The following is a 15,346-nucleotide window of genomic DNA, read 5'->3' as shown; positions in this document are numbered from 1 at the left end:
TTACTCAGCCATAAGAAGAGATGAAATACTGCCATTTGCAACAACATGAATGAATAGACCTTGAAATAATCATACTAAACAAAATAAGCCAGACACACAAAGTTGAAAATCACATGATATCACTTATATGTGGGATATAAACCTAAAAGCAACAAATGAACAGGACGAACAAACAGAGACTTATGGACATGAATTATAGACTGGTGGGTACCAGAAGGTAGGAGGTGGGGGAGAAGGAGGGAGATAGAAGGTAAAAGGGGATCAAATATAGGAGGGTGGGGGGAGGGTGAAGTGGGTGAAGGAGATCAAATATATGGTAGCTGAAGGAAACTGGACTTTGGGTGGCAAACACAATAGAATATACAAATGTCAAGTTATAATGTATACCTGAAAGTTATATAATTGTGTTAACCAATGTTACCCCAATAAACTTAATTTAAAAAATGGCCTAGTGGATATACAATAATTATATGATGCTTAGAATACAGTAAATGGTATATAGATCAGGAAATTGAGGAGCAATGAGGCTGACCAGTCCAAGGTCCCAAAGTTAATTGGTGGCAGGACAGGAACTAGAACAGCGATTTGTCCCACTGTTTTATTACTATTTCAAACACTGATAAGTGAAGGCTCTCATGTAGTGGGCATCACTCTAACCCTGACCAAGACATTATCGCCATTCTGTTGTTAAATCACTGCTATGACTTTGGGAATCGTTTCAGGCCTCAGTCTCCTGACCCAAAATGAGAGAGTTGGAGATGTATCTAAGGTGTCTGAAATCTCTCGTAGAGGAAATCCCAGAAAAGATGCCCCAGTAAGCCTTGCAGGGGAGTCATCCAGGCCACCACATTGCAGCATCTCCAAATCAGCACCAACCACAGAACCTTTAGATTCCCTGAAAGAGCATCTGCCCCTTCCTTCCAACAAAAAACCCTGAGCCCCCCTCAGGCCCTGGGAGATAAGCCTCACAACATCAGCCGCTACTTCCTCAGCCTGACTCAGGGGCCAGACCTGGTACCCACTGCTCCCCATGCTACCTGACACATAATCCTGACTCACAAAGGCCCTAATGGCAGCTTCTCATATTACTCACCGTGGCCAGCCATGTGAGGGGAATGCCTCTCCCAGATAGGCAGTTTCTGCAGCAGGAGACCAGCCTTGCTGGACATAACTGTTGCTGGCCTTTGCTTCTCCAAGGCCTGCCAGCCAAATGGGGCCTTTATCCCACGGAGGCAAGCGAGGTACAGCTGATCCACTTCTCAGGCAGACATCCTGGTGGGGACTTGAGGATGTGAAAGGCGGTCTGCAGAGCAGCCTCAAAGCTGCAGAAGGACAGCTAGAGCAGTCCAGCCTTTCCAAACATTGCTTGTCATGAGCTTTTTTTTGTTTTCTCAGGCTTCGTGCTTCCATTTCAATTAATACAAAAAGATGATTTATATCATCTCAATTTGAGCATCTAAAATAAATTACTTACCGAAAGAACATTTTCCTTGTATCCGTACCTAGTATCTTCAGAGTTTGAGCTCCCTGAAATTTTAAACACATTTTTAAGCCACTCAGAAGGAGGGCAAGAGAGACTGAGAAAGGGAGTGAAGCAGGGAGGTCACCATGAGATTCTCCCCAAAATATAGGCATTCGGCCTCCAGTTAAAAAACAGGCTGTCCTGAGACTGGGCGGGGCTTCTGTCCTCATGGGCATCTTTTTGAAGTATATGTGTCAGGGGCAGTTCGACCCTCACAACCCGGAAATCTCTAAAGTCATCCCACACATCTCTGGTGAAGGAGCACTGGGCTATGCTCCGAATTACCCACAAACACCCAGGTTCTTATTTACAAGCATTGGATTTAATAAATTTCTTCATAGATGCTTGTCCCCTAAATCTTCAGAGCAGCATGTATATATGTGAAAGTGAGAGAGAGAATATTCATTGAGGTTCTCTGGAGAAACAGAACCCATAGGATGTGTCTATATATAGGGGAAAATTTATTTTAAGGAATTTGCTTGTGTAATTATGGAGGCTGGCAAGTCCAAAATCTACAGTGTCCAAAAGGCCTGCTAATCTGGAGACCAAGGGAAGAGCCGACATTGCAGTTCAAGTCTGAAGGCCGTCAGCTGCAGCACTCCCTGCTCTTGCTCAGAGGTCAATCTTTTGTTCTATTCGGGCCTTCAACTGATTAGATGAGGTCCACACACATTATACAGGAGCAATCTGCTTTACTCAGTTCACCAATTTAAATGTTAACCTCATCCAAAAGCATCCTCACAGAAACATCCAGAATATTTGACCCAATATCTGGGCACCATGTCCCAGCCAAGTTGACACATAAAAGTAACCATCACAGGATGCAAGTGGGAGGAGAAAGAAAGGAGATAGAGAACTGCCCTGATCTCAGATCCAAAAATCAGGGTGTGGTACAGAGCTAGAAACCCTGGGTAGAACTATCTTCCCGCCCTCATGTCCTCTCCTAACAGGGACTTGCCAGACAATGAGGCGCATGATATCAACATGCACAGATAGAGACGCTTCTCCTTCCCCCTCCCTAGATATTCCTTTATCCATGTATTCTAGACTATTTTACTGAGTGCTGAGGCCATGCTGTAATTAAGACTCAGTTCTTCCGTACGCTTAAAAATGGTTAAAAAGGTAATTTTTTTTTATGCCTACACCATCTGGTATTCCTAGGTGGTCTCCCATCCAAGTACTAACCAGGCCTGATCCTGCTTAGCCTCCAAATTCAGATTTGGAGATCGAGCATGGTCAGGGTGGCATGGCCATAGAGAAAGGTAATGTTTATGTTGCCTATTTTATCACAATTTAAAATTTTTAAAAAATTTTTTAAAGACTCAGTTCTTGCCAGCACAGGTCTCAAAATCCAGAAATAGAGGACAACTACAAAGCACAATTTCAGTGTAGAGGCTCACCCAGGGTAAGACAAGGCAAGCCAGAGAACCCAGAGCCCACATGGGTCAAGAGAAACTACGCCTCACTCACCTGTTCACCTGGCCTTTCTCTCCACTCTGAGCAAAGCTGCTCTGGACGGAAGAATCTCCTGGAATACTGCCAGTCAGCCTGCATGCCAGATCCTCCTTATTGCCCAAATGTGATAATCTCACTCTCTAGTCCTACAACTTCACAGTACCGCTCTGCAGACTGATAACTTGTCTTAAGTTGCAAAGTTTATTAGTATTTATTCACTAAAAGTGCCGATGTATTTTTACTCTTCCAATTTTTATTGATGAAAAAAACAATATTATAGTAACATTTAAAAAATTCGACCTCAATCTCCCCACCTGATCATGCCCAACCACAGCCATCAAATCCTCAGACCAAACCTTGTCATTATCCGTGGCTTCCCTATATCTCCCACTTCCTACTTCCAATTTGCCAGGAAATCCTGTCAATTCTACCTTCACATTATGCCCAGAATCTTCCAATTTCCCACACCTCCTCCACTGCAACCACCCCAATCTGCATCACCATCATGCCCCCTCATACTACTGCCACAGTCTATTAATACTGGACTGCCTGCTTTCACCCTTGCCCTCCAATAATCCACTCTCCCCACGCAGTGGCTAGAGTTGTCTTTTAAAATGTTAGACCATGTCATGCCTCTGCAAAATCCTCCAATGGCTTCCCATCTCACTCACAGTAATGATCCATTACTTCTTGACCTCATATCCTGTTCCTGTCCCTCCTGACTCACTCTGCTCAGTTACAACAACCTCTTTGCTGTTGTATGGTACGTGCCAAGCCTGTCTCAGGACCTTTGCACTGGCTGTACACTCTGCTCAAAACACTCTTCCCCCATACATCCACATGGATAATTTCCCCAGCTCCCTCAAGTCTTTGTTCAAATATTATCTTCTACTTAAAACTGTAACACCCGCCAACACTTTTGACTCTGATTTATCTTTTACTTTTCTATAGCACATATTACAGAATATTCTAACAGTCTAACATATTATATACTTTAATTCTTTGTTATATTTATTGTTTACTTGCTGTCTCCATATCACTAAAACGATAACTCCATTAGGACAAATTTTTTTATTAAGTTTATTGGGATAACATTGGTTAATACAATTATATAATTTTCAGGTGTACATTATAATTTGACATCTATATATTCTATTGTGTGATTACCACCCAGAGTCCCATTTCCTTCAGCTACCATATATTTCATCCCCTTTACCCACTTCACCCTCCCCCAACCCCCTATATTTGACCCCCTTTACTCTGTCTACCTCTTCTCTCCTCCTCCACCCCTTACCTCTGGTAACCACTAGTCCATTAGGACAAATATTTTTAACTATTTCTCTCATGATTGTGTCTCAAGCCCCTGGAATAATGTCTGGCATATAGTTAAATAAATAGTTGTTGAATGAATGATGAGAACAAAGTACTCATTCACAAAGCAACACTCTCTAGTCCCAAACACCCTACTTCTCTGGGCTCCAAATCTGGGAGAAGGACATGAGAGTCTTTCCCATAAAAAGTTCAAAAGTCTTCTTAGACTACTGTTCCTTATGTGATCACACATGTCACTACAGTATATTGAAACTTTTGATCAGAGCAGCCTAGACACAGACACTGGACCGAATAAAACCAATGAATATGGTTGGTTGACATTTGGTTAGAACAAGTTCACATGCCAAGAGGTGGCAGAACCACATGTCCCTTCAGTCACCAACAACTATTTCCTGACATCCTCCCTGCAAAAAACATTATAAATGTTGCTGTATTTGTAGTAATCCTAGGTATTTAGTAATAAGAAAGGTGTTCTTTTTTATTTTTCAAAGGAACATGAATTGCCTTTGATGTTCCTATTAACAGGCACTCTGTGTAAGTGACACAGTGGAGACTGGGAAAGACACATACTGGGGTGGGAAGGTCACATGACACCTTAAGTATAATAGATACAAATCAGGGCAGCTCCTGGGCTGACATCCCAGTGGCCAAGTCTCTGTTACCTGCACCTCTCCTCTTCTAATAACTAATCCCTCCATCCTTTCCCCAGCCACCAGCTCCAGGCTTGGTCAACCAAAGTTCTCCCCTCCATCATTTCTAAGTGGTGCTGGCAGGAAAGAGCCTCTTTCCTCACAGACTGTTAAGCCAAAAGGGTTTAAAACAAAAGAGTCAATTAAAATAAGAATATAAATTCATTAATGAATCAGTGAGTAAATGAATGAACTGATTTTTAAAACCAAGTAAATATACCGAATTAGAAGAAAGAACATTAATTTTGGAGCCAGAAAAATCCCAATTCTGAATCTCAGCCCTATCACTTAATATCTTCCAGCTTCGAGAAAGAAATGTAGCTCCTCTTGAGTCCTACATCTCCTCCTAGAAAGTTATTGTTCGAAAAACACTTAACACCAACTGGCTATATGGGCCATTCCCCTTAACACAGTAGAATGACAACGGCGACCTAAAACCATTACAGCTCTCTTGACATTGGAAATATGGAAATTTAAATTCCATTGGTTGGCTTTCAACTAAATGATAAAGTTATGGCTTGTGGATTTTTAAAGCATATGACCAAAAAGATATTTTGATCAAAGTTACTGTATTTGAAATAAGCTTTCAGAAATATTTCCTTTTTTAAGGTAAATAAAGATTTTTGCAAACGAATCTGATAACCTCACAACAGCTTTGTTGATTTTATGTGCTGTTGAACACTGTTTCACTCTGTGTATAATATATAAGTAAATAAAACATGGCAAGACTTACTCTATACACCAACAGTAAAGAAATAAGTAGAAACTTTCTGTCAAGGAAGAATTTAACAAAATTTTTTTCAAATTTTGTTCCTTTTGAAGTTTTATGTATTTTATAAATTTCAGGACAACACATGCAAATGGGAAAAAATATGCCATTTGCTTTTATTTATTTTCACCAACATTTAAATTGAAGGCTCTTTAGAAATCCAATACAGAAAAAGAAAGATCAGAAGAAATAATACAAGTGTCCATCAGCTAAAATAGTTAAATAGTTTGGTTAAATAGTTTACAATACATCCAAAAAATGGAACTCTGGGCAGGAAGTATAGAGATTACGTGGATCTCATTTTATTAGCATGGCAATGTGTTTCTAACGCAGGGGGCAAAGTAGCATATGTATAACACACTCATTAATGTAAAGTTATTGATGTTTCTCTGCTTTGTAGCCTCCAGTACTTCCTCTCTTAACACTCAAAATCCTTTATTGTTATTCCTTAGTTAATATTTAATGTCCCTGTTAGCCTGTTAAATCCAGGAAAGCAGGAACCCCACCCACCTTTAGCCCCAGCACCTAGATCAGTGCCTGGCACATGATACATGGTCAAAGCGAGTTGCTGAGTGAGTGGGTAGTACCTTAATCTGAGGACATGGGCTTGTTCGGGATGACTCTTGCTTCCTTCCCAAACTGCTGACAAATCATCCATTTATCATCTGCTCTAGAATTTTGCTTAGGATTATCATCAAGCCTGTGGAATTTACCATTTTCTAGTTTATAGTGTTTGTGTTCTTATTCATTTTGGTTCTCAGTTTGCATAGTCTCCTTCATTAGATTGCCAGCTATTCAAAGCTAGGGCCTATGTTATGTCTCGTTCATTCTGTAATGCCCAGGAAAATATTCTTCTCAAAGTGGAGGTTTTTTGAATGATTGAATGATTTGGCAAGTATCACCTCCTACCTAAGAGAATAACCAATTGGAGTCACTATAATTTAATAACAATCACAACTCCCTTACACAGACCAGGCACTGTGGTTGGAGATATACGTCCATTACCTCTTTTATTCATCACAACAATCCTCTGAGGGAAATATTACAAGCCCCATTTTACAGATGAGGCACCTGTGGCTTCAGCAACTCTCATGGACTCACCCCTGGTCACGCAGCTAGTAAGAAAAAGAACCAAGATTGGAGCCAGTATTTTCTAACTCCAAGGTCTATGCTCTTAATTACTTGTGACCATCCACTCCCATTCTTCCAGCAGCTGACAGAGTCTCTCAGGCAAAAACTGGGCACGGATATATCATGTCCATCTTATTGGCAATTTGGTGCATAAGAAGGGGCCCTGGAAGGAAACTCACTAAATTAATCTCCCAAAGTTTTCTTGTTTGTTTAGACAGTGACCTTGATGGCTATGAGAAAAGATAATTTTCTGACTCTACTGTCCTTGGCTCCTGGACAGAAGCAGAGAAGAGAAGAAGCCATAAACTCTGATCAGAGGCCTATAAACAGCCTCTTCAAACCGCCACGATCAGGAAGGCTTTGGAAAATGTCCTCCCCGTCCTGCTTGGCTTTTTAAACTAAGTAAGCTCCACAGAGGGAAGCATTGTTGAGGATTTCCTGGACAGATTCTTTTGCAGAATGAGACCCCCACATACAAGTAAAGAGAAGGCAGTAACAGAGGAGAAGATTTGAGGGAATTAAAAGGATAGTGAGGGCGTGGTTGTCTACAGTTCTGCTCCAAGGACAGATGAATATTTGGCTGTCATTACAAGAAGATTCTGGTTAATAAATACTGTCTGGAATTTTCTTGCTGATTTTTTACCCTCACACCGCAGGCCCTGACCACTGAGGTCCACTATACAAATGCAAATTACCTGAATCAGGCTGCTGGTGACTCACCAACTCCCCTTTAAAGCAACACTGGGTTCGAGGCAGTGACTACTCAGGGTAGAAGCCATGGCTCACAGAATCTGTTTCTCCTACTGGCTATCGATCTTCTGGTTGGTGGTAACTGTGGCAGAAGGTAAGGGTTTGGTTTTTATTCTACCATGGGCCCACTAATTAATAAGTTGTGTGAAAAGATAAAATTTGTCTCCATAATTATACATATTTACAAATTGGAAATATTTATGTCAGCTTCCATTAGCCAGTAAGGTTAAAGAGAAAGAGGCCGAATTGTATTATCTGAAGACTTTGGTCTTAGTCTCAGCTCTAGCTCTGTGACTTTAGACACATGTAACCTCTCTGACATGAGTCTCCTCATATGGGAAGTGACAGTATGAATAATCATTATTATGAGAGTCATGAGGACCAAATGAGTTATCATACAAGAAAGCTTAAAACACTATAGAAATGCTATTTATTATTCTAAAGCTAACAATTTTAACCCGGAATTACAACAATGTCTACCTCTTTATATCCCCAGCAGCACAGTAATTTGCACACAGCGGGTGTTTAGTCTCTGTTAATTAATTACATCTGTTCAGCTGTGTCTTGGTGCTACTGGGGTGAGTATAGATTTTCTTTTTTAAGATTATATTAGATCCCATTTTTCTACTGTTCCTATTCTTTTTCCTTTTCCCCACTACAAAATTTCCAGAAGGCTTGGGCCTTAAAATCGGTTTATAACCCTCCAGGGAAATTTAAGAAAAGGATAGGGAAGGAGGAGCAAGGGGAAAGAGAGAGGAAGGAGGTCCTGGGGGACCTGGGTCTGATGTTCTTTTCGCAGTTCCCCTTAGCTCCAGAACTAGATGCGCTTCAGGGAGTCAAACTGGGTCCTTTCGCTCCTTTCACATTTTCCTGGGGGCTTTGCAGGGGGCTAGAGGCTAGTCACCCTCAAGGCTGGTGGAGAGACCACCAGAGCTCACCCTGTCCAATCTCTGCATGACCTCTGGTGATCAGACTAAAGGGAGATAGAGATTACAAATAACCTCTGCCCCAGTACCCAAGAGAAGGCTCCCAAGCATCACCTGCTAAAAACGACATCTAAAAGAGGCACTGTAAAACAGAACTAGCTACCTGACACCTTCTTTCCAGAAAGTGAACCATGCACGGTTCAGGAAACTTTGTAAATGTAGCTAAATTAAGTTATAATGAGATTAGAGGTTTATTCGCACCTAAAAGAATATCAATTAAAATGTGAGATTTTATTTCCAAACTTGGCTCACCCTTCCTCACTGTCCCTCAGACTGGAATCAAAGTCCTTCAGATGTAGATTCACTCTGCCCAGGCAGCCCTGGTACCAGCTCAGTGCTCACTTACACATACCCTGGCTCTGTCAGACAGGGTCATGTGTGGGTATTCTAGCTCATCCTGTTCTCTCTCCTCTCTCCAGCAGGCTGTGGCTGCTCCCTCCTCCCATTTATTTTAATTCTGCTTCAAATTATGACATTTAAATGTCACTATAGTATTCACAAAGCCTTTCTTAAGACACATAATTTTAAAATTGCAATTTCTCTTTTTCTGACACCTTTGAATTCTTACAGCAATTTGTACATCACCCATGGCACTTAACCGCATTCTGCTCTATCTTACGGATCCATGTACTTGCAGGGTATCCATCCACATTTCTCAAGTGCAGGCCCTGTATCTTTATCATCTCTGCATTTGTCACAGCACCTAACACAGTAACCCGCATGCTGTTGAAACAACCAGACTTATAGCATAGAGTCGAATGAGGCCTGTGTGACACTTCCTGGGTTCCCAATTTTTTACCTGTAAAATTAAAAATTTGATCAAGATAGCCAGTCATTCTGTGAGTCTACAAAATGAATTGAGTGGCACTTAACTGAGTAAATTAAAATAAAATTGAATTGAGTTGTAAGTAAATTAATCACAGGAGTTATATCTCTTTCTGCTTCAACTCTAAAAGCACATAAGAATTTTTCTAATAGTCCATGTACCATATAAAGGAAAAACTGCATATTTAGACATAAAGTATGAAGCTTACTTCTCTTAAAGTCAGTATAGTTCACTATAAACCAGGGACTGTCTGCCCAAAGAACCACAGCTACAGGTAATTATTTTAAAAAAAAAAAAAAAGGTCTTCTCATCCTCGCTTTTTTTTTTTAAAGTACTAGTTGTTGGTATGCCATGATTTTTATGTCTAGACTATAATAAACCCATTTAAAATTGATTTCCAAACTCTAAGCAATATTTTGACTTAACTTTTTAGTACACTCTAATTTTAAATGTAAGTTTCTATTGTGAATTTTCTACGACTGGAATTAAATACTCACTGAACTTCACAAAAATCTACAGAGAGGAAAATTCAACATCTGCCTGATGATTCATTCCATTGATCAACCATGCCCTCTAATCCTGGGACTATTCTAGGTGCTGGGGACATAGCAGTGACCAACAGAGTCAATAGGCCCTGTCTTCATGAAGGTCCTATTCTAATAACATCCATACCCTTTAGTCCTATCAATAGGGTACAGATTTTATGTATAAAATGTAACCAGAAGGGCCAAAATGGGGCTCATGCTAAGAGAATCTTTCCATAACATTCAAGATTCATAACAGTAGCTAACACCTACTAAATGCATATCATGTGTCAGGTTTATTTTGAGCACTTTATGTATCTTATTTCACATAATACAACAAGCCAAGGAGATAGGTAATATTGTTTTCTCCACTTTACAAATAAGGAAAAGGAGACTTAAAGAACTCAAGGACCCTGTCAATGGTCACATAGTTATTAATGGCAAAGTTCAGAGTGCCCGGATCTGGAGCCTGTGCTTTTAAACACTAGGCTGTTCTGCCCTTCAAAATGTTTTTGATCTGCATTTAAACATTTGAACTATTTTGTTCTGATTATGGTTGCCAAAGAGCTCTCATCTTTGTCAATCAGTGCCTTTGGTGGCATGTCAGATGTTATGTAATGAGAAATATTTGCTTATTAATGATCACGTTATCCCTGAGAGGTAGGAACATGGTAACTTTTGCAATTATAGAAACTGAGATTTCTCCCAATCCATTCAATTCCACTGTAGGCACTATGCTGGGGATGAGGGAATAGTGGTCTATAGGATGGCCAAATAAATATTATAACTCCTGAGTAGTAATCACATGGCTGATAAGTATTGTGAAAGTGGACTCACAGGATGCTATGGAAGCATACTGCATGTTGCCTTAACACAGCTTCAGGGTTAAAGCCTCTCTAAGGAAATGAGACGTGAAATCTGCATAGAAGTAAGTCAGGCAAAGAGAGCAGGAAATAGTGTTCTAGGCACTTGGATTCAACTTTTAAAAGCCCATAACCATTGATGACTTTTGCCAAAGTAGCTTCTGTGGAGTAGAAGAGGCAGGGTCAGATTCCAATGGATTAAATAGATGGAGGGAAAAACAGAGTCAAAAGTGCACAGACCTCCCTTTGCAGTGAGAGAAGTAGGAACCAAATAATTCATGGCAGATCACCAGTTTTCTCTCTGAAATATGAAACTAAGTAATCTACTTAGAAAGGTAGAGAGAATTTTGAAGAGAATTCTTCAAATGAATGAAGAATCAGGATTTTGAAGAGGCTTTGAGGAAAGTATCAAAGGTTTGGAAGACAGTGGGAATGGAGCAGAACAAGAATAAACAAAAGATTCGTGAGCAGTGTTAACTCAGCCAAAAGTGGAGACCTACCCATTAAGATGTGGGGCCTTAATCTTGTAAGAAGCCTGTGACAGTTTCCCAAATCAATCCCAATGGCTCCCGCATTTTAGAACACTTGCGCTAGCTAACCGGTTATCTAAAATAGTCATCATGTGTCTAGTCAGATGGAAGAATGTGACTTTATATGGTCCTGCTCACATTCTTATATTGGTTATCAGGACAAGCTTGAATCTTGATTCTGAGCCTTGGAAATTCCCAGAAGAGAATACTGAACACTATTAGACATCTCAGAGTCAGTTGGAGGATCTGGAGAGTAGCCTCAGGTTTTAATAAATGAGATGAGCACAAGGATTGGTTTGTTTGTAACAGCTGGAGTGCAGCTTACTGTGTAGCAGAGCTCAAGGCCTAGCTAAGCCTGATTTGATGGCAAAATGTCAAGATGGAGATTAAGAGTAAGGCTAGCTTATCCCCTAGCAACTGGATTCTCAGCAGAACGTTTTCATGTTACAAAGGTTCAGAACTAATATAAATGCGTAAGAGGAAAGAATGAGTAACGTGGGATTTAATCATCTTCTGTAGTTGGAAATGTCTTAAGCTAGTTTCACCATAGAATTTCAATATTCAGTAGCCTGGATGGGTATGGGAGAAAGGGTCACTATTTTGTTCAAGGAACAGACATCCATTCAAGCTAGCTTTGAAAACAAGTAGAGCTGGAGTGATTATTATAAGGTATCTCTAAGAACCTTAAGTACCACTGGCCCTCAGAGGGACCAGCCTGGAAAGTCAAGAACCACAGCTACTCTCACCATCACTCTGTTACATGGTCGTTGTGCTAACAGCTACCTTCCCTGTTTAAGAGACCTGCCCCATTTTATGGTTTCTATGGAAAGACTGGCTTCTCTGCTTAATCAACATTCAACTGGCCAAAACCTAACTCTCCAGCCCCTGCCCTACACTTCCCACTAACATTCCACACTAACTATGTGTCTCTGTTGAAACTCTCAAGTGAGAATCTGATTGGTCACTGGCCAGTTAATGAATGAGTTGAGTGTCTATCAGCAATCCAATCAGCCATAGCCAAAAGTGTGTAGGACTGACTTTTCCAAGGGTTGTGAGTGAAACAGAATCTCTAGAAGGGGCTATGAACACAGGCAGGCAATATGTATATACAATATAACCAAGAAACCTGAATTCAGCTGTTCTAATGATTAGGGGAATCTAGCTCTGTCTAAGTGCTTCAGTACTCTCAACTTCCTGTAGGGGTTTCATTTTTCCCATCCTCCACACTCAGCAGCCCCTTTCAGGCCTATGTTGGTAAGTCTCTAAGGAAATAAAGAAATAATACTCTAAAGAAAAGTTTACTTTTTCATAGCTAACTAGATTAGATGATACAGCTAGAGGGAAGAACTTGGCACTTGAGCTTGATCCAAATTTCTTCTCAGAAACTAATTTCATCCTGGTCCTTAGTCCGTGTTCCCCTGCTACATATAGAAGCCCTCTTCCTTCTTGTTTGGGAAATGATTTCACTGCTGGGGCAAGTGAAGCAGACCTTCTGGATTAATGGCCTTTGGGAGCAGTTCTTTTTATTTTCTTAACATTAAGTTCTTTTTTTCCACTAATTTAGTTACGATTTATACAAATGCACAAATCTTAAAGGTACACATTAGACACTTTACATATACATATGTGTATACATATTTATACAAATATATGTGTATAAATGTGTGTGTACATATATAAGTATAAATGTATATGTGTATGTGTGTTATGTAGGCATATATATATATATATATGTGTGTGTGTGTGTGTACATCCATATCTATGTTAACAACCACTCAGATCAAGATCTGGAGAGTTTCCTGTTACTTTTTCCATTAAATAACACCCACCCTAACTCTAAGCTATCTTTAACTTTTTTTAACCATAGATTAGTTTAGCTTGTTTTTGAACTTTATACAAATGGAATCTTTTGCTCAACATGACACCTCTGGGCTGCATCCATGTTGTTGTGTTAGTAATCCTTCCTTTTCCTTCCTAAGTAGTATTGTCATATGAATATACACAGTTTCTCGGTTCTCCTATTGATGGATATTTGCACTGTTTCCAAGTGTAGGCTAATATGAATAAGGCTGCTATAAACATTCTTGAACTAGCCTTTTGTCAACATATGCACTCATTTCTCTTGGGAAAATTCCCCAGAGTGCAATTGTGGGGTCATAAGGTGTGTCCGTTTCATTTCACTGAGTTCTTCCAAATATGCTTTGAGACTTCTCTATTTCTCTCTTCTAATCTTTCTTCTCTACTACCACCTAAAGCTTCTCCCTTCTGCTTTTGTTATTAGGCCTGCTTCCCGACTGCCATTTTTCTCCTCACAGGACAAGAAGAAGCAGTCACCCCTCCCAGAAGCTCGCAAGATAATGTAGACCCCACGGACTGCCAGATCTTTACACTCACCCCTCCACCTGTCACAAGAAGCCCTGTGACAAGGATCCAGCCCATCACAAGGAACCCAATGACAAGGATCCAATCTATCACAAGAACACCAAAGTGTCCTTTCCATTTTTTTCTACCACGAAGGCCCGGAGTCCACATTAGGTTTCCAAACAGAGCTTTCCTCCCTCCGAAGTGCAACCACCGTGTTCAGTTCTATCCATTTTTTTGGCCACAAAGTCGCCTTACTCCTCATTATAACTATTTTGCCAGAAGAAGATTCTGGACAGGAAGCTCATCTGAGGAAAGCAGAAAGAAGAGATAAGCCCCAAACATGATGAAGCAAAAGAAGCCAATGTCTCAGAAAAGACTATGAGATTTTTGTTTTCTTTTTCCAAATTAAAACTATTGGATTTAAAGATTAAGTATCTTAAACCCCACTGACTAGATATCATTCTCCTTGTCAACAGTGAAGATATTGGTTTATAGTTTATTCATGTTTACAAAATAAGAGCAGTAACATTATTCTTATTTCCAACTTTCTATGATCACAGGATATCTATGCATTTAAAATCCTAATTTGGATAATTCCAATAATTCCTATCCATTCTGAAATGACAGAAGAATCACTCTTTTAAATTAGGGTAAAAAACATTTTAAAAAATTGAGATTGTTTTAAACGAAATGAAGACATTAACGACACCCTTTTGTACTCACTGGAAACCTTACAGAGCAAGGTGTATTTACAAAGTGAACTTTAAAAAAGATTATAGAAAACTGAAAGCTTTATTTTAATCTCTGACAGGGATGTATATAGTGGTTATTTATTCATTGACTATTATGTATTAATTGAGATATAATTGACATAACATTATATTAGTTTCAGGTGTACAACTTAATGATTCAATATTTGTATGTACTGCAAAATGATCACCACAGTGAGTCCAGTTAACGGCCATCCCCAAACATAGTTGCAAAAATTTTTTTCTTGAGATAATGTTCAAGATCCACTCAGTTTTCCAACAACAAGAAATTATAAAGATGAAAACAAAACAAAGTTATGAGGAGTCTGACTATAGATAATACTTTAAGGCTATCATAAACTAAATTACCTATTCCCTCTCAAAAAAAATGTTTTATCTGTAAAAAATAAATGTACTTTAATGTTAACTTTTTAAACAACCAGTGCAAATTAGCTTGATAAGTATCTCACTGTTTCATCATATAGATACTAACTTAAATGATGCACTTCCCCTAAAACTTTTACCATGGGTCTAGGCTCAAAAGTCTGATTAAGTTTACATGGATGTTCTCATAACTCTAGAATTCCACAGACATAAGTTCATACAACTATAGGAACCTTGTATTCCGAGAGTGCAATATAAATAACATGTCCCCCAGATTGCACTGATGGTTGTTTCTGTAGCCATTCTGTAAAAGACTGCTCTGTTTGTGCCGCGCATCTTGCCTGTAACATAGGAATTTTGGTTTTGCATATTTGGTCAGTGTCTTACATCTGTTCCTCCCAAGAACTATGTACAAAAGAGAGAGAGAGAGACAGAGAGAGAGAGAGACAGAGAGAGAGAGAGAGAGAGAAAG

General features: G+C 39.7%; 1 protein-coding gene across 1 annotated transcript; it reads left to right on the top strand.

Moving 5' to 3' along the window:
- The first annotated feature begins 7,443 nt into the window (after positions 1-7,443).
- On the top strand, positions 7,444-15,346 carry ODAPH (odontogenesis associated phosphoprotein). Its single transcript, XM_025043841.1, has 2 exons — positions 7,444-7,742; positions 13,693-15,346. Exons 1-2 carry the CDS (start codon positions 7,676-7,678, stop codon positions 14,070-14,072), a joined length of 447 nt encoding a protein of 148 aa, XP_024899609.1. The 5' UTR covers positions 7,444-7,675; the 3' UTR covers positions 14,073-15,346.

The sequence above is a fragment of the Pteropus alecto genome, unplaced genomic scaffold (assembly GCF_000325575.1).
Source record: "Pteropus alecto unplaced genomic scaffold, ASM32557v1 scaffold161, whole genome shotgun sequence".
NCBI lineage: Eukaryota > Metazoa > Chordata > Mammalia > Chiroptera > Pteropodidae > Pteropus > Pteropus alecto.
The sequence above is the reverse complement of the archived record's forward strand: the minus strand, read 5'-3'. Positions and strand labels throughout refer to the sequence as shown.

Coding starts and splice junctions, on each gene's coding strand:
- ODAPH (XM_025043841.1), top strand. CDS start 7,676: ATGGCTCACAGAATCTGTTTCTCCTACTGGCTATCGATCTTCTGGTTG. Junction 7,743..13,692: donor GGTGGTAACTGTGGCAGAAG/GTAAGGGTTTGG, acceptor TTCTCCTCACAG/GACAAGAAGAAGCAGTCACC.